This window comes from Sphaerodactylus townsendi, linkage group LG15 (genome assembly GCF_021028975.2).
Source record: "Sphaerodactylus townsendi isolate TG3544 linkage group LG15, MPM_Stown_v2.3, whole genome shotgun sequence".
In the NCBI taxonomy this organism is placed as follows: Eukaryota; Metazoa; Chordata; class Lepidosauria; order Squamata; family Sphaerodactylidae; genus Sphaerodactylus; species Sphaerodactylus townsendi.
Window position 1 is genome coordinate 22,071,177 of NC_059439.1, and position 18,533 is coordinate 22,089,709.

At 39.6% G+C, this 18,533-nt stretch overlaps 2 protein-coding genes and 1 pseudogene across 2 annotated transcripts in view; all 3 read left to right on the plus strand.

The window, feature by feature from the left end:
• The window catches only part of LOC125444579 (olfactory receptor 1019-like), a 118,379-nt gene that overhangs the window by 88,470 nt on the left and 11,376 nt on the right, over window positions 1-18,533 (plus strand). The gene's annotated exons all lie outside the window — the stretch shown is intronic.
• Window positions 10,252-11,208, plus strand: LOC125444070 (olfactory receptor 14A16-like). The gene has a single exon (XM_048516507.1). The coding sequence runs from the start codon at window positions 10,252-10,254 to the stop codon at window positions 11,206-11,208; it is 957 nt and encodes a 318-aa protein (XP_048372464.1).
• Window positions 11,502-14,122, plus strand: LOC125444071 (annotated as a pseudogene).

Here is an 18,533-nt window from a genome sequence, read left to right on the forward strand (position 1 = left end):
TCCAAACTCTTCTTTTTTTTTTTACACAAAATGGATCCAAAGGTAATGATAACTTTCATTGTTCTCCTCTCCTTCATTTTATCTGCACAACACCCGTGTGAAGCAGGTTAGGCAGTGAAAGTGCTACTAGTCCAAGGTAACCCAGGAACTCCATGGCAGATTGGGTATTCAGGCCGAGATATCTCTGATGCCAGTCCCATGCTATCTCTAACTGCTACACCAACAAGGTTTTGGTAGGTCAGGGAAGTTGTCAAACCTATTTGATTTTTAATGATGTTTTGATTCCATTACAAGTAGCAGAGGCATGTTGTGGATGTTACATGATCAGAATTTTCTGAATAATTTCCTTTTTGGCACTCAACTTCCATGATTATTATGAAGATAGTGGACAATTTTGAAACCCTTAGCCTTATTTTTCTGATGGGTTATGCCTTTCACAGTAAACTGTAGATTCATTATAAGGCGTTTCCCCAATCTCCCCATTCCCCCTATGCCGCACTCTGCTCTCAGCACGTCCCCGGGCGCGTCCCCTGGTGCATCCCCCGGTGTCCCCATGACCCCGCGCTCTGTGCTGGGTCATCAAAAGATGCCATTTTCTCCAGCACCAGGGATGCTGCGCGCTGAGGGGGCGCGACAGCAGCAGCCTTGGGGCGGCTGCGCTGTCACCGCCCCTGTCATGGGGAGTGCCTGGGGACCCCGCGCTACTTGAGGAGAGTAGTGCGGGGCTTAAGGTAAGTGGGGAAAGCTCCACAGATAGCTTCAGAAGACTGATGGAAAAACATCCCTTGTAGGCACTTAATCCAGTGAATATTTTTTATCAGAAAATCATAACAGTCTACAGAGAGGAAACAACTTCTCCTGGGACCTCTGTTACTGAATGCTTCTTGAATATGGGATGAACATTCTCAACAACGATGTCAAAGATGCATATATAAAACTTCTTTCCCACAAAGTATGCATTTACTATGGACTCAAAGTGCTCATTATTGCAGAGGATGTGGATGGATGTGGAATTCACTGTCACCTTTTGGACATCTCTGAGCGAAAAGATGAAATCAAATGAGAAAGACTGAAAGTGCTTCCCTGGAAGGTAAAACTGTCAGTCTTCTTATCTACCCTATTCCCTTCTCAGCCAACAAGATTCTTCTTTGCCAAGTCTACTGTATTTGAATTTGCAAGATGGTAAAGACATAATCTTTTTTCAGGAGAAACATCTTTCCTCCTTTCCCCTAGTCTTAATTTATAAAGTGCTACAATATTGTAAAGAAGCAGTTGGTACATGTGGAATATGGTGCTTAAAGGTTGAAAACTAGCTATGAAGTTGAAATACTTGGGGATGAAATAAGTAACCTTACAGCTTACAATTATCTGAATGAGGCTTCATGCCTACAGTTGGCAACATGTGGTTACTGGGCAGGAATTTGCCCAATTCTTTCCCAGACTAAGGTTATGACCCAATGACTTTTCTGATCTTCCTGATCCCCACCTAGCAAAAGGTTTTTGAGTGGTCAAAGGAGACTTCTGGATATCTTTTCACTGTTGGGAAAACTGATTGGATGGAACTGATGTGTTATATAATATCTCAATATTATATTCCCCAATATGCAACCCAATATGCCAACTTGTATTTCCATAGAAACATGCTTTTATATTCTGCCCCAGTGACTGCCGTTTCCCAGCTAAACTTCTGCATAGTATGAAGAATTGTGTAATGGCACCCTATGGTAATCTCACTTGTGTGCTTCCCTTTGGGTGGTACAGACACTATGCAGATAAAGATATAACTGAATGTATGCATTGAAGCTCTATCCCTATCTTTTCCCTTATTCCTTTTCACACTAATGTACCATTTCACAGTGCCATGCAAGGAGTTTGGTATTCTCACTATTTATTAGCAAACAGTTCTCCAATCTCCACAGAGAAATCCTATCTTCTATTTTCACAAAGTGCCTGCTGTCAATTGGACATTTCCTCTTCAGCAAGTTCCCTTCAGGGACAAGAGACTGAGGAATGCATCAAAGTCAATGCAAATATTTTTTGTTAAAATCCTAGTAGTAATTCTTCAAGCAGGAAATATTATACTTTTTGATCATGGAAGGACAAGGGAGACTTCTATTGCTTTTACAAACAAATATTAGTCCACCACTGAGTGAATCTATTGAATTGGGAACCTACATATGAATAGCATATCTGATTTTTACACAGCTTCATTTATCTCAATCTGCTGTACCTTACAGAAGCAAACAAAACTGCAGCCTTTTGTCAATGGGATAGATCCAGGTAACACACTGATTAAATAGGGAGGAGGCAGCATACCTGTTTGAATTAGAAAATATCTTATTTTGAAACAGATTAATTATTACAAGTAATTCATGACAGTAATATATGTAAATAGAAGTCACATATGGCTTTTTGGGTGTGTGTCAGTATGATTCACACACAAGATTGGAAGCAAGACATATGAAGCAAGATTTCGACCTTGTCAGTGGTTGTTTGCTGTCCTGTTCTACAACCATAAAAACACTTTTCATGATCTCCTAAGCAGACAAACTACAGTTTCTTTAGAATCATGAAAGAAATGGTCTTACTCTTTTTATCAATTAGTTTAACAATACAATCATTTTCAGAATTCAAAAGCTTGTTTGGTAGTTGGATATAAATCACGAACACATATGACCAGAAAACATAGGGCGTGGCTTTCAACTTTAATAAGGGCTGACTTTTCTTTTTTTGACACTCTTTTTTTCAACCACATTAAAAGCTTACTGCTGTTAACTGTAGTTCACCAGAGAAATTGCCACAACATTCCATGATTCAATATTTATCAGATGCTTGATGCTTCAAAATGATTTCACAAAACCAAACTGTATTCTTAACTCCATTGCAAAATATTGATGCATCAGAGAAGATCACAAGTATATCTGAATTATCTTCAAGTTATAAATATGATTAATAACACAGTCTATTTAAAAAGTTAATGGGTTGGATACACCCAGCTTAAATGATGGGGAGAAAGGAACGAATGGTCCACTTTGTTACAGCAAGAAGGATATATTGGGGATCACTGGGCCTTAAGGTACAAAATCTAAATGTAATAGTAGTAAAGAGGGCAATGTGGTGAGAATGAGTGAGAGAAGATGGCTGAATGCAACCCAGTGAAACATTTATCTTCATTAAGAACATCTAAATCAACCTCTCTTTCTTCACCAACAGCAATACAGAAGACTTCTTTACAAGGAAATGACCAACTCTAGCACTATTACAATGTTTCTTCTTCTGGGTTTCTCCGACTCTTGGGAGCAAAATATATGGTACTTCGTTCTTTTATTAGTGGTCTACTTTACAGCTCTGACAGCAAACTTCCTCATCATTTCAGCTGTTTCTACAGACCAGCACTTACATACTCCCATGTACTTTTTCCTGGTGAATTTATCTGTTGTTGATCTGGGATCCATATCTGTCACTATCCCAAATGCCATGATTAATTCTCTCTTCAGCACCTGGGAGATTTCATATTCTGGATGTGTAGCACAGGTGTATTCCTTGTTTTTTTTCTTGATAGTAGACTTGTTCCTCCTCACAGGCATGGCCCACCATGAGCAGATCTGGTTGCCTATCTAGCTGACCCCTCTGCACTATGAGACAGTGATGGATACTAGAACAGTCTGCATCAAGAGATAACCCAGCCAAGCATGGGCTGCTAGTCTTGCTTTACTCAAGGTTTACATGCAGGTAGTACTTTTTGCCATCACCTTCTGCTCCAATGTCATCAACCAGTTCTTCATAGCAGAGATCCCACAGTTACTGGAAATATCATGCTGACAATCCTGTACCTCATTGAGAGTTGGAGTTATGATTTTCAAGTAGCATTTATTTATCTTCCCTTGTTTTGGTTTCCTGCTTAGTTTTTTATGTGTACATTTTCAAGTCAGTGCTCAGAATCCCCACCAAACAGGGAAGGAACAAGGCTTTCTCAACATGTATACCCCACCTTACTGTGGTCTCGTTGTTTGTCAGTACCGGAAGCTTTGCCTATCTGAAGCCAAACTCACGATCCTCTTCAGATGTGGATCTGATGTTTGCTATCCTATATTCTGTGGTTCCTCCACTGATGAATCCAATCATCTATACAATGAGGAACAGGGACATCAAAACTGCCATTTGGAAAATGATTGATTGTGGCAATTTTTCCAAAAGGAAAGCAAGGTTTTCCCCATCAATCTGATCCCCAGACATAACTTTGTCAGAGAAAATGCATGTTCCTAGCCAAAACTTCACCAAGGTTGGGGACAACATCAGCAAAATCTGTTTTGTTTTGTTTTTTGTTATGTGGTTGAATGGCTCTGAAGTGAAGATATTAAAAGTTGTGCATTTCTTAAAACTACATGTTGGTCTACAGACGAAGGACTTGATTCAAATTCAGATTTTGATACCAACAGGAATTTTGGAGCATCACATCCCCTCCCAATTTTTTTAGAAATTTTTCAATACAGCAATGACATTTAGGGTAAGAATTTTATTCCACTTCCATAGCCTCTACTCTTATGAATTCATTCCTTCATTGTGTCCACATATCTGGTTATGAGGATGTATTTAAAATGTTGCTACAACAAATGATTGATTTCATTTACTACTAAATATTGCCTGTGTCCTGGATCAGCCCCTCAAGTTGTTTGAATCTTCAGAACCTGCTGCCTTAGACGAGGGGAAGGCTCCTTAGTCTTGCAACATGCTGTAACTCTTGTGTCAGGCAACCGTGAGAACTGATCAATTGTACTGGAACAGCCTCCAAAGTGAAAATCATTGGCCAAAGATCTTCATAAAATTTTCCTTCAAGTGTCTAATTTCGTGTGTCACATTTCGTGTGTCACATTTCAAGTGTCGTATCTTCGAGACCGCATCACCCCATATGTTCCCACACGGCCTCTTCACTCCAGTGGAGGCCAGTTTACCTCAAGTAGTCCCCGGCCCCTCAATGGTCTTGGCTAGCAAGCCTCCCTTGCACGGACCAGGGCACTGCAGCCCTGGCCCCGGCCTGAGATGGAGCAGCTCTTCCACCAGCTGTCTAGGCCCTCTGGGACAGTGGTGAGTTCCGCAGAGACCTGTAAAGGCCGGAGCTATTCCTTGAGACCTTTGGAGGGACCAGCCGCTGATAGTGCCCCCCCTTCTTCTGGCCCCTACACCTGGGCCTATAACATCTGAGGGGGTCTGCCGTTCCTCCCTTGGGGGGGGGAGGAATTGATGTTAGGCTATCGGGCGCCACCCACGTTTTTATTTATGCTTTATTTACGTGCTAATGTTTAGATAGTCTCCGCTGCTTTTATAAGTTTTAGCTAATTTATGATGATTTTATGATTGTATTTATTATATGCAGCCTTAGGCCAGCCAGATGGTATAAACTCAAGGACGGGGCGGTATAAATAAATAAATAAATAAATAAATAAATAAATAATAAATAAATAAATAAATAAATAAATAAATAAATAAATAAATAAATAAATAAATAAATAAAATAATTTGTGGGCATTTTTTTTGTGGCATCATTATTAGAGATAAACCAGGGTCATTCTTTTTCTTTCCAACCCTCTGGGAGGCCTGTGTTATTTAAAGGGAGCACTGTGGTGACATTGTACTGTGTTGAAATGTAAATCCAGTGGATTCTGTTCGTTGACATGCAGCAAATAAAAATAAAACTAATTGACACATTTTAATCGTTGCTCTTGATTGGTGATATTGGAGCCTGAAGTTTCTTATGCACTGTCTTGTGGGTACTTCATGGAAACCTGTCTCTGACTTTTTTCCCCTGTTCATGGCCATCTGGTTTTCTGGTCCAGCAGCCATGGCTGTATGCCTATCTTACTATGAATCCTGGGAGTCAGAGGGTAGAAGCAATACAAAATGAGGAAACAGAAAGACCCATCCTTCTTTGCTAATTACAGGCAAAGTAGATTTATGACAAATGTCTTATCTAACTCTTCCCCCAAAATGAACCCTAGTGGGCTTGCGTTGTTCACCTGTCCTTTATTTTATCTACACTACACCCACATGAAGCAGGTAAAGGTGAGAAAATGTTTTTGGCCCAACGTCATCGAGGAACATCCATGGCAGATTGGGTATTCACCCCCAGCTATCTTAGATGCCAGTCATGTGATACCTTTAATTGCTACACCAACCAGATTTTGGTAGGTCAGGGGAGCTGTTAAAGCTATTTGTTTTATAACAATGGTTTGCTTCCATTGCTAGCAGCAGAGGGATGTTTTGGAGTAAATCTGTGCCAGGGTGTTTCAGTTCTCTTCACATTGGGTACAGATAGTCCAATCATCATGATGATGTTGAAGATCAACATCAGCATTTTCTGATGAGTTTTGCTGACTGCAAACCAAGAACCTTAGCTTCCATTGAAATTGGTACAGGGTGTGTGGGAGTTGTTTAATGAAAATCTGAGCCAGCATGGTCTCTTTCCCAGCTCATCCCCCACAATTCTACTGAAGCTAGTGGTCAACAAGAATTGGGGGTGAGAGGGGATCTGAAGAATGTTACACTTGTGACCTTTATTTTCTACCCCAGATTAGATCAGACCCTGGAGTAGTGATTTGGGCACATGAATGCATATGCAGAGATCCTGAAAATGATTGTTAAAATAAAAAAAACTTCGTTAAACTCTCTGTTTTGTTCACAATCATAGCAGATACCATATCTGAATGGCCCAAAAACAGCACAATAGGCACAGTTAAAACACTATCCCTAGTAAAAAGTGCTGTGCTCACCCACCAAAAAATGGCATTAAAAGGCTGCTTTCAAAACAGTCTCCATGAGTGTGTTTTTTGGAAAGCGATGTCTTCCTGCTGGTGCCACGCGAAGGGCACCGGTGTAAGAGCGGTGCTTTCCTGCGCTGCCTGTTTGCATGTGTTGTTTACCTTGTCTTCCCTCCAAGCCTCCGGAGGGAGAAGGGACACTCCCGTGCTGCCCTTTGATCCAGTGGTGGGATTCATCAGGTTCACACCACTAGGGCAGAATCGGTTGATGAAATGGTGCTTGAAAACATCCAGTTAAATTATTTGAATCTCGCCACCAGAAGTGGTTGTTAAATTACTTGAATCCCATCACTGCTTTGACCCGCTTCCGGGCTGCCCGCACAAGACCGTGTGAATGGCCCCATGGCTCCACCAGCATTAATTATGCCAGTGGACAGCCAGTTCTGCCACTGTGCAGAAATGGCCAGATTTACCCAACACGTTTTCCCACTTGTGAAACTATCCAAAAGGCTATGCTGTGATCTTAAGCTTTTGTGTTTATCAGACTCATGAAATGAGGTTGCACGGAAATGGGAAACTGGGAACAATCATGCTGAAGAAATGATAGGATTCAATTGTAGACTGAGTTAAATATAAATCAACATTCCCCTTTACACTTTCAGGAACACTGATGGCCACTGATTGATAGACTTCTTTGATTCCCCCCCCCCTCTATTTGACATGCAGACTCAAAGTACCTTCCAATATATTCTGTAAAATATATACAATATATTACAATACCTAAAAATACAATTGAACTGGAATAATTTAAACTAAAAGCAGTGCCCTCTAGTCCTTCAGTAACACAAGTATATAGAGTTAAAAGGAAGGGAAAAGAAGGGGATGGAAAGAGCCAGCCAAGATGGGCTATAACTCTGTAGCTGCCTTCAATCAGAAATGTTGCTATCATAAAAAGAAACATAAATTCTTTCAATGGGAACATCAGAAATTAAATGTATAATTGTGGAGAGAATGAGATATAATTCTCTCTGTTAATTGGAAGATAACTCTTATGGGTACATAACCCAGTGAATCTTTTTATCAGAAAACCATTGCAGTCTACAGAGAGGAGGAAAGTTCTCCTGGGACCTCTGTTACTGAATACTTCTTGGATATGGGATGAACATTCTCAACAACAATCCCAAAGATGCATATATAAAACTTATTTCCCAGTATGCATTTACTCAAAATGCTCATTATTGCGGAGGATGTGGATGGATGTGGAATTCACTGTCACCTTTTGGACATCTCTTTGTGAAAAGAAGATATCAAATCAGAAAGACTGAAGGTGTTTCCCTGAAAGGTAAACTATCAGTCATCTCCTTATCTACCCTGTTCTATTGTCAGCCAGCACGATTCTTCTTTGAAAAGTCTATTGTATGTGAATTTGCAAGGGATAATGACATAAGATTCTTTCAGTATAAGCATCCTTTCCCTCTCCCCTGATCTTAATTTATAAAGTGCTACAATATTGTATAGAAGCAGTTGGAACATGTGGCATATGGTGCTTAAATCCTGGAAACAAACTATGAAGGGGTGTGGTTTCCAGGCTGTATGGCCATGTTCTAGTTGCATTTTCTCCTGACGTTTTGCCAGCATCTGTGGCTGGCATCTTCAGAGGATCTGATGGTAGTAAAGCAAGTGGAGTATATATACCTGGGGAATGTCCAGCTTACTGCCTAAAATTATCTGAATGAAGCTTTATGTCTACAATTGGCATCATCACTTGGCAGGAATTTCCCCAGTTCTTTCTCCAGACTACAGGTCCTGATCCACATGGCTTTTGTCCAAACAAGTCTCATGATTCCCACCAATCATATCATTTTTGTATAGTCAAAGGAGACTTCTGCTCATCTTTTCACTGTTGGGAAAACTGATGGGATGCAACCAACGTGTTAAACCATCTCTCAGAATTTTAATCCCCACTATGCAAATCAATATGCCAAATTTGTTTTTATAGAAACATGCTTTCATATTCTGTCCCAGTGACTGTACTTTCCCAGCTCTATTTCTGCATGGTAGGAGGAATTGTGTAATGGCACCCTACGGTAAGCTCACTTGTGTGCTACCTTTTGGGTGGTGGATACCCTATGCAGATAAAAACATAATAACTGAATGTATACATTGAACTTCTATCCCTATCTTTTCCCTTATTCCTTTTCACACTAACATACAATTTCACAGGTCCATGCAGGCAGTTTTGTATTCTCATTATTTATTAGCGAACTGTTCTCCAATCTCCACAGAGAAATCCCATCTTCTATTTTCACAAAGTTCCTGGTGTCAATTGGACATTTTATCTTCTTCAAGTTCCCGTCAGGAACAAGAGACTGAGGAGTGTATCAAAGACAATGCAAATATTTATGTTAAAATTCCAGTACTAATTTTTCAAGCAAGAAATATTACACTTTTGATCTCCGAGGGACAAAAGAGACTTCTATTGCTTTAACCAATAACTATTAGTCCACCACTGAGTGAATCCATTGAATTGGGAACCTACACCTGAATAGCATGTCAGATTTCCAGACAGCTTCATTTATCTCAATCTGTTGTACCTTAGGCTCATTCCGCACACGCAGAATAATGCACTTTCAAGCTGCTTTCAGGGCTCTTTGAAGCTGTGCGGAATGGCAAAAACAGTTGTGAAAGCAGCTTGAAAGTGCATTATTTTGCGTGTGCGGAATGAGCCTTAGAGAGGCAAACAAAACTGCAGCCTTTTGTCAGTAGGATAGACCCAGGTAACACACGAATTAATTAGGGAGGAGGCAGTAACCTTAAGCTAGAACTGGGTAACTGCATGTGGAACAGGAGCTATTATAAAAGGGAAACTCACGAAAATTTAATAGGAAAAACTGGCTGGAAGCCACTCAATCTCTATCGAAGTGAATTGACAATATGTCCTGGGAATGATAGGACCCTCAGGTACAAAATCTTTCTCAGAAAGTGTACCTGTTTGAATTGGAAAATATCTTTTTTGAAACAGATTAATTGTAACAAGTAATTTATGTCAGTAATATGTATGAATGGGAGTGTGTTATGTTTTGTGTGTGTGTGTGTGTGCATTTGTGTTTTTCCCTATGGACCAAGATTTAATCATTGTTTAGCCCTTGCTTGGTGTCCTGTTCTGCAATTATTTTTTTTTTAAAAAAAACACTTTTCATGATGTCCTAAGTGTGCAAAATGCAGTTTCCTTAATGGGTTGGATCCAACCACCATAAATGATGGGTAGAAAGGATCGTGAGGTCAACCTTGATTCTGCAAAAAGGATATGCTGGGGATGATTGGACCTTCAGGTACAAAATCTCAATGTAATAGTAGTGAAGAGGGCAATGTGGTGAGAACGAGCAAGAGAAGATGGCTGAAAGTAACCCAGTGAAACAATTGTCTTCATTCATAACATCTAAATCAAGTTTGCTTTTCCCCTCAACAGCAATACAGAAGATTTCTTTACAAGGAAATGACCAACTCTAGTACATTTACAACATTTCTTCTTCTGGGTTTCTCTGACACTCGGGAACAAAATATATGGTGCTTCATTCTTTTATTAGTAGTTTACTTGGCAGCTGTGACAGCAAACTTCCTCATCATTTCAGCTGTTTCTACAGACCAGCACTTACATACTCCCATGTACTTTTTCCTGGTGAATTTATCTGTTGTTGATCTGGGATCCATATCTGTCACTATCCCAAATGCCATGATTAATTCTCTCTTCAACACCTGGGAGATTTCATATTCTGGATGTGTAGCACAGGTGTATTCCTTATTTTTTTTCTTGATAGTAGACTTGTTCCTCCTCACAGGCATGGCCTATGATAGATACGTTGCTATCTGTGACCCGCTGCACTATGAGACAGTGATGGATAGAACAGTCTGCATCAAGATGGCAGCCAGCGCATGGGCTGCTGGTCTTCTTTACTCAGGTTTACATACCGGTAGTACTTTTGCCATCACCTTCTGCTCCAATGTCATCAACCAGTTCTTCTGTGAGATCCCACAGTTACTGAAACTATCATGTGACAATCTGTACCTCATTGAAGTTGGAGTTCTTGTTTTCAGTGAATGTATAGCCTTTTCTTGTTTTGGTTTCATAATTCTTTCATACGTGTACATTTTTAAGTCAGTGCTCAGAATTCCTACCACACAGGGAAGGAACAAAGCTTTCTCAACATGTATACCCCACCTTACTGTGGTCTCATTGTTTATCTGTACTGGAAGCTTTGCTTATATGAAGCCAAACTCACAATCCTCTTCACATCTGGACTTGATGTTTGCTATCTTATATTCTGTGGTTCCTCCACTGATGAATCCAATCATCTATACAATGAGGAACAGGGACATCAAAACTGCCATTTGGAAAATGATTGATCGTGGCAGTCTTTCGGAAAGGAAAGCAGGGTTTCCCCCACCAATCTAATTCAAACATAATTGTGTCAAAGAAAACACTTTGCCCTAGTCAAAACTTCACCGAGAAGATATTGAAACTACGGTGTCTCTTAAAACTACATGTTGGTCTGCAGTCGAAGAACTTTATTCTGAGCTTTTGAGACCAACAAGGATTTTGGAGCATAAGCTTTTGCATTACGCCCCCTCCAATTTTCTAAAGAAACTGTTCAATGCATTGATGATGTTTATGGTAAGAGTTTTACTCAACTTCCATGACCTCTGCCCTTATGAGTTCATACTTTCATTGTGTCCACACCTCCAGGTATGAGTATGTATTAAAACTGTTGCTGTAACAAATGATCCATTCCTTTTACAACTAAATATTGCATGTGTTCTAGATCAGCCTTTCAAGTTCTTTGAATCCTAAACGCATTAAAAACTTCTTTGTACTTTATGATTCCTTGAGTCTATAACTGAAACACTGACTTCTTTTGCATGCACTACAAATACCCTCCCACTGAAATTCAGGTCCACTATTACATTCTACTCTGAAATCTCTGCTGCCTTAGATGAGGGGATAGCTCCTTGGTCTTGCAAGCTGCTCGAACTGCTGTTTTGGGCAACCTTTAGAATTGATCAATTGTACTGGAATAGCTTCCAAAATGAAAATCATTGGCTTTCCATGCTTCAAATTTTTCCTTCAAATGTCTAACTTGTCGGAATTTCTACGGCATTGCATTATGGATAAACCAGAACCTTTATTTTAGCCCTCTGGAAGCTGAGGTTTAAAGACAGCATTTATGGTGATATTGTACTGTGTTGTGATGCGAATTCAGTATGCAGTGTATTAAAATAAAACTTATTGACATATTTTAACTGTTGCTGTTGATTGCTGATACTGCAGTCTAACGTTTGTATTCTTATGCAGTTTCTCGTGGGTACTTACTGAAACCTGCCTCTGACTGTGCCTCCTATTCATAGTTATCTGGGATTCTTGTTCAGCAGCTACAGCTGTAGGATTATCTTACTAAGGATCCAGGGAATCAGAGGATAGCAGCAATACCAGGTGAAGAGAAATACCCTCCTTTTTTGCCAGCAGTGGCATAGGAGGTTAAGAGCTCGTGTATCTAATCTGGAGGAACCGGGTTTGATTCCCTGCTCTGCCGCCTGAGCTGTGGAGGCTTATCTGGGGAATTCAGATTAGCCTGTACACTCCCACACATGCCAGCTGGGTGACCTTGGGCTAGTCACAGCTTCTCGGAGCTCTCACAGCCCCACCCACCTCACAGGGTATTTGTTGTGAGGGGGGAAGGGCAAGGAGATTGTAAGCCCCTTTGAGTCCCCTACAGGAGAGAAAGGGGGGATATAAATCCAAACTCTTCTTCTTCTTCTTCTTCTTTTTTAAAATCACAGGCAAAGTAGATTTTTGACAAATGTCATATACAACTCTTCCCCCAACATGGACCCAAATGGGCTTGCATTGTTTTACTGTCCTTTATTTTATCTCCACAACACTCATATGAATCAGGTTAGGCTGAGAAAGTGTTATTGGACCAGGAACTTCTATGGCAGATTAGGTATTCAAACCCAGCTATCTTAGATGCCAGTCACATCTTTCTCTAACTACTATACCAACCAGGTTTTGGTAGGACAAAGGAGATGTAAAAGCTATTCGTTGTATAATAATGTTTTGCTTCCATTGCAAGTACCAGAGGAATGTTTTGAAGCAAATCTGTGCAAGGTTGTTTCAATTTGGATAGTGTTAGTCTCCTCACCATCCTGATAATGATGGCCAATTAAATTCATTTTCTGATGAGGTTTGCAGGCTGTAAACCAAGAACCAGAGGCCGTTTCCGCACGGCGGCGGAAATGGCTGGGTCAGCGCATTGCGCGCCGACCCGAAGACGCTGGGACCGTCCGCATGGACGGTCCCGGGAAGAGGCGGGACGCCAGCGCCACGGAGCGCCAGCGCCCGGCCGACCCGGCATGTCCCTGGGCCTCCGGCACGTCGCTTCTGTTCCCTTAGCATTTCATCTGACACTAGAACAAAATATATGGTTCTTCATTCTTTCATTGGCAGTTTACTTGACAACTCTGACAGCAAACTTCCTCATCATTTCAGCTGTTGTTCTGAATCAGCACTTGCATACTCCCATGTACTTTTTCCTGGTGAATTTATCCGTTGTTGATCTGGGATGCATATCTGTCACCCTCCCAAATGCCATGGTTAACTCTCTCTTGAACACCTGGGAGATTTCATATTCTGGATGTGTAGCACAGGTGTATTTCTTGCCCTTTTTCATGTCATCAGACTTTTTCCTCCTCACAGGCATGGCCTATGATAGATATGTTGCCATTTGTGACCCCCTGCACTATGAGACAGTGATGGATAGAACAGTCTGCATCAAGATGGCAGCCAGCGCATGGGTTGGTGGTCTTCTTTACTCAGGCTTACATACTGGTAGTGCTTTTGCCATCACCTTCTGCTCCAGTGTCATCAATCAGTTCTTCTGTGAGATTTCACAGCTCCTGAAACTATCTTGTGATAATTAGTACCTCATTGAAGTTGGAGCTCTTGTTTTGAGTGAATTTGTAGTCTTTTTTGTGTTGGTTCCATAATTGTTTCATACGTGTACATTTTCAAATCAGTGCTTAGAATCCCCACCACACAGGGAAGGAATAAAGTTTTCTCAACATGTATACCCTACCTTATTGTGGTCTTGTTGTTCATCAGTACCGGAAGCATTGCTTGCTTGAAGTCAAACTCACAGTCCCCTTCAGATCTGGATTTGGTGATTGCTATCCTGTATTCTGTGGTTCCTCCACTGATGAATCCAATCATCTATACAATGAGGAACAGAGACATCAAAACTGCACTTTGGAAAATGATTGATTGTGTCATCTTTTTTTCAAAAAGGAAAGCAAGGTTTCCTCCATCAATGTGATTTCTAGAGAAAATTTGTCAACAAAAAAGCATGTTCATAGCCATGACATTACCAAGAAAGCAGGGTTTGACATGAGAAAAACTTGTTATTGTGTCTTGTGACTGAATTGTTTTGAAGGGAAGATTTTCAAACTCTAGTCATGTGGATGTATTTAAAATGTTGCCAGTTGCCACAACAAATGATCCATTCCTTTAAAATCTAAATATTGCAGGTGTTAAAAATAAATGAAAAGTACATGAATGTAAAAAAGTACATGAATTTTTAAAAATTGCTTGATGATCCCACACACATGTCAATTTTTCCCTTGTTTTTTTGAGGGAGCTGTCTGCGAAGCGATGATTATGACAACGCAAGAATCGGCAATAGCCATATATTTCCATTTGTTGTCGCTTCACAGACAGAAGCAACATTTGCACAGGATCGCCAGGCAAAACAAACTTTTCATGTACTTTTTGTGGTGAAATAGCAAATGGGTGAGCTGCTAGCAGAGGAAACCTCTGAGCAAAACCTTCATCAAACAGAGGCAGGGATGGAGAATCTCTGTAGCAGCATACAAAATGGCAGGCGCAACATAAAACAGACAAGCTTCAGTCAGCTAGTAGAGGAGGGGCAGACCCAAATTCCCTTGCAACGCTTTTTTTTGTCCATGCTGAGTTGACAAAAAAAAAGTCAAAACAGATTTTTCAAATAACTTCTGCAAGACATTATATTTCTGCTGTGTGGAAAAGACCTATTTTTCAATTTGTTTTTGTAATAGCATTTGTAATAGCATGTTTCAAGATGTTTTTGTAATAGCATTTCAATAGCATTTAATAGCATGTAATAGCATTTCAAACATAACATTTTCACAATATCAAGGTCTGTTCAAAGCTCCATTCCAGAATGTCTATGCATAAGGGAATATTTTAAGTAAATTATCTTCAGATAATCCTAAGTATATTATCTGTGGCAAATATCCTAAGTAAATTAAGGACATTTTTGCAGCAAGAGAAAGCTTTGCAGAGACAAATGAAATCTGACTTGATTTTTTGTAAAAGCAGTCTTATATGTGACTTATTGACCAACATTGAAAATACCACCCATTCATGAGGCTCTGAAGATTGTTGAAGCCAGAACAAATCTGGAGGCTGATTGCTCATGTTGGGTTTGCATTAGGGATTAGGGAAGCAAAGTGCTGACTAGTACTTTGGTGGGCCACTGCGAGTAGCAGAGAGCTGGACTAGATGGACTTTGGTCTGATCCAGCTGGCTTGTTCTTATGTTCTTATGTTCTTAGTACTTATGAATGTACTTATGTCTGTATAAGAGAAATACTTGAAGGTGTACTGCGGCATTATTGAGATAGTCCCATAAATGTATGGATTGTAGACTTAGTAAACTCATAAATTATACAGTCTATGACTGCTGGCCTTATTGTGTACAAATAATTGCTTGCTTGGTAACTTCAGTTGCATTCCCCTTTTCTATTGTATATACTCTGTACAAGGATTTTAAAAAAGATGAACAGCAGGAGGATGGAAAGGGGAAGTTGGAAGGGGGAGGAACAGAAACGTACAAAATGGAAATCCGGAGATGGAGATAGGAACAGAAAAAGGTGAATGAGGGAAGGGACAGAGGTTGCCCGGAAGCGAAGACAAAAAGTGGGTCATTGGGTGGGAAAGAGGAGAAGCTGCAATCACTGCAGGAAGCAAGCAGGAAAGGCAAGAGGGAATGGGACAATAAGATCCTCCCTCCAATCTTTATGGGTCCCCCACTTTTAAAGTTTATAATAAAGCTTCAGTTGCAAGCTAGAATTGATCAGAAATATGGGGATTTTAACGCAGGTTTAGCTGCCTGTTACCTTTATTATGCTGCCTATTGTTCTTATGGTCATTTCTTTCAAGTGTGCATATTTTCAATCCATTTGTAACAGATCCATCATGAACGTCTGGGATTGTAGTGGCATGTTTTACTGATTTGACTGATGTTCATTAAATAAAATTTCTGAATGTAATGGTGGTTGATAAAATCCAAAAATATTCAGGAGACTAAACCTCCACACTAGAAGGCTTATAGAACTTCAAAAATAGCAGTTGTCGCATACATGCACAAACAACGTTTGTATATACAAGATTTAAAATGAGTAAGGTGAAAACTTTTTTCTTTTTTTCCCAAATAAATTTATTTCCAACCAAAGATCACTGACATATACATCAATAATCAAGCTGTTACACAACATAAATATATGACAATTTAACAATCCTTACTAAATATAGATTATTATATTATAATATTAAAACTTTACATATTGTTATTAATCGCACAAATATTTACAAAAAAATCCTATTTACTATATCCACTACTATTCACTATCTATAACGATTTGTAATACACCAGCAAGACAACTATCAGCAGACTAAGACAAGTTCAATGTCCCCCTTATTACACTAAATGAGTAATATTCCCCACCCCTTTGTTTCCTCCTGTAACACTGGTCATCCAGAAAATCATTTCTAGCTATTTATCACTATGAGAACAATTGGAGCCATTCATTCACCCATTTCTTCCTGTATTTGTTTTTATACTTGATATGAAGTTTAGTATGTAATGTTGTGATGTTTGACATCATTTGTTTCCTTAAAGTAGACAAACCAAGGTTCCCATCTTTCTTTGTATTTTTCATAAGGTATTTTCCTTATCCTATGAGTTACCCGATCCATACTGGAGAAATATTGGACCTTTTCCTTCCAGTCCTCCAGAGTTGGTATCTTATCAGTTTTCCATACACTTGCAAGCACAACTCTTGCCGCTGCTGCTAGATGAAAAAACAGATGATAATATTTTTTCGGCAGCTCATTCCCAGACAAAGTTGGATTTACCAAATATATAATACTCTGGGAAGTAAATTGCTGACCAACAATTCGTATTACCTGCACATGTATTTCCTGCCAATAATTTTCCACCATACTACAATCCCACCACATGTGTTTGAATATGCCAATTTCTCGCAAACATTTCCAGCATCTTTCAGAGTTGTTTTAGTAAGGTGAAAACTTTTTACATAAGTGTTACTTGACATAGAAAAGAAACATTTTCCCAGTTTCAAGAATTCTGGAAACTATAATCAACTTTAGAAGTCACAGGACATGAAGCTCTATATAAATCCATATTAAATGTTATTAATAATTAGGAATTGGGGATGTAATTATAAATTAATTTGTTGTTAATATTATTATTAATCAATATATTATTACTGTTATTAATAATTAATAAAGGGGGCAATCCAAAGGGCAAGTGCCAAAGAAGTCTTAGCCTTTGACGTTAACCTATGTCTTTCAGCCTTTTCCCCTGAGAGATAAGCCCTGTGGGAAATGAGTCCAGGTTGTTGTTTAAAAGGAGCAGCAGTGGCGTAGGAGGTTAAGAGCAGGTGCATTCTAATCTGGAAAAACCGGGTTTGATTCTCCACTCTGCCTCCTGAGCTGTGGAAGCTTCTCTGGGGAATTCAGATTAACATGTACACTCTCACACACGCCAGCTGGGTGTCTGTTGTGAGGGGGGAAGGGCAAGGAGATCGTAAGCCCCTTTGAGTCTCCTACAGGAGAGAAAGGGGGAATATATATCCAATCTCTTCTTCTCTTCTCTTCTAATATCCTGACATTTGTGTTAACCACTTCGGGTGTCCACTGCGGAGGAAAACTGAGACAATAAATAATATTACATTATATTCTGGAAGTTATATCTTGAATAATTTGCTTGTCTATCAATATTTCTCCATGGGTCCATTGTGTTTCCCAAGTTAAACATTTAGATATAACTATCGTTCTCTAGAGACTAATTACCTAGAGACTAAGATATAACCTCATTCCCTAGAGACTAATTACCACAAGCTCCAAAGTAGAAATCTCTGAATACCCTGATCCATAAAGCAGAGATAAACATCCTCCCCAAACAAGCAGCTGGACACTACTTATGGTTAGTAGCGAACCTCTTTAGCAAAATAAGCTTAGTATGACACTTCCTTTCATGGTGACAGACTGATAGCTGATTTTGTCCAAAATTATTACAGCAATAAAAATACATGCTAAGGTAAACACAAGGAGAACACTGGAATATAATTTATAGGCCTCGGAAGAATTCTGTTCAGTAAAAAAGTAAGTGCTTAACACCTTTCTCTCATATATCCATGCTTCTTTTCTGGAAAACATCAATGTGTTACTCTATTTGCTTAGCAACTGAAAGTTCTTATAATGTTTCACTTGTACAGGTCAGAACAACTATTATTCTTCGCCAGCACATAATATAGCCAAACAATTTTGTAATTGGGAGCAAAACAGATAGTGTGTGTGCAAACTATTCTTGTTATGATTAATTTCCCTCATAGAAACTTCTTGCACTTGTTCATCATGAGAAGGAAACAACTTTTTTCTGAATCT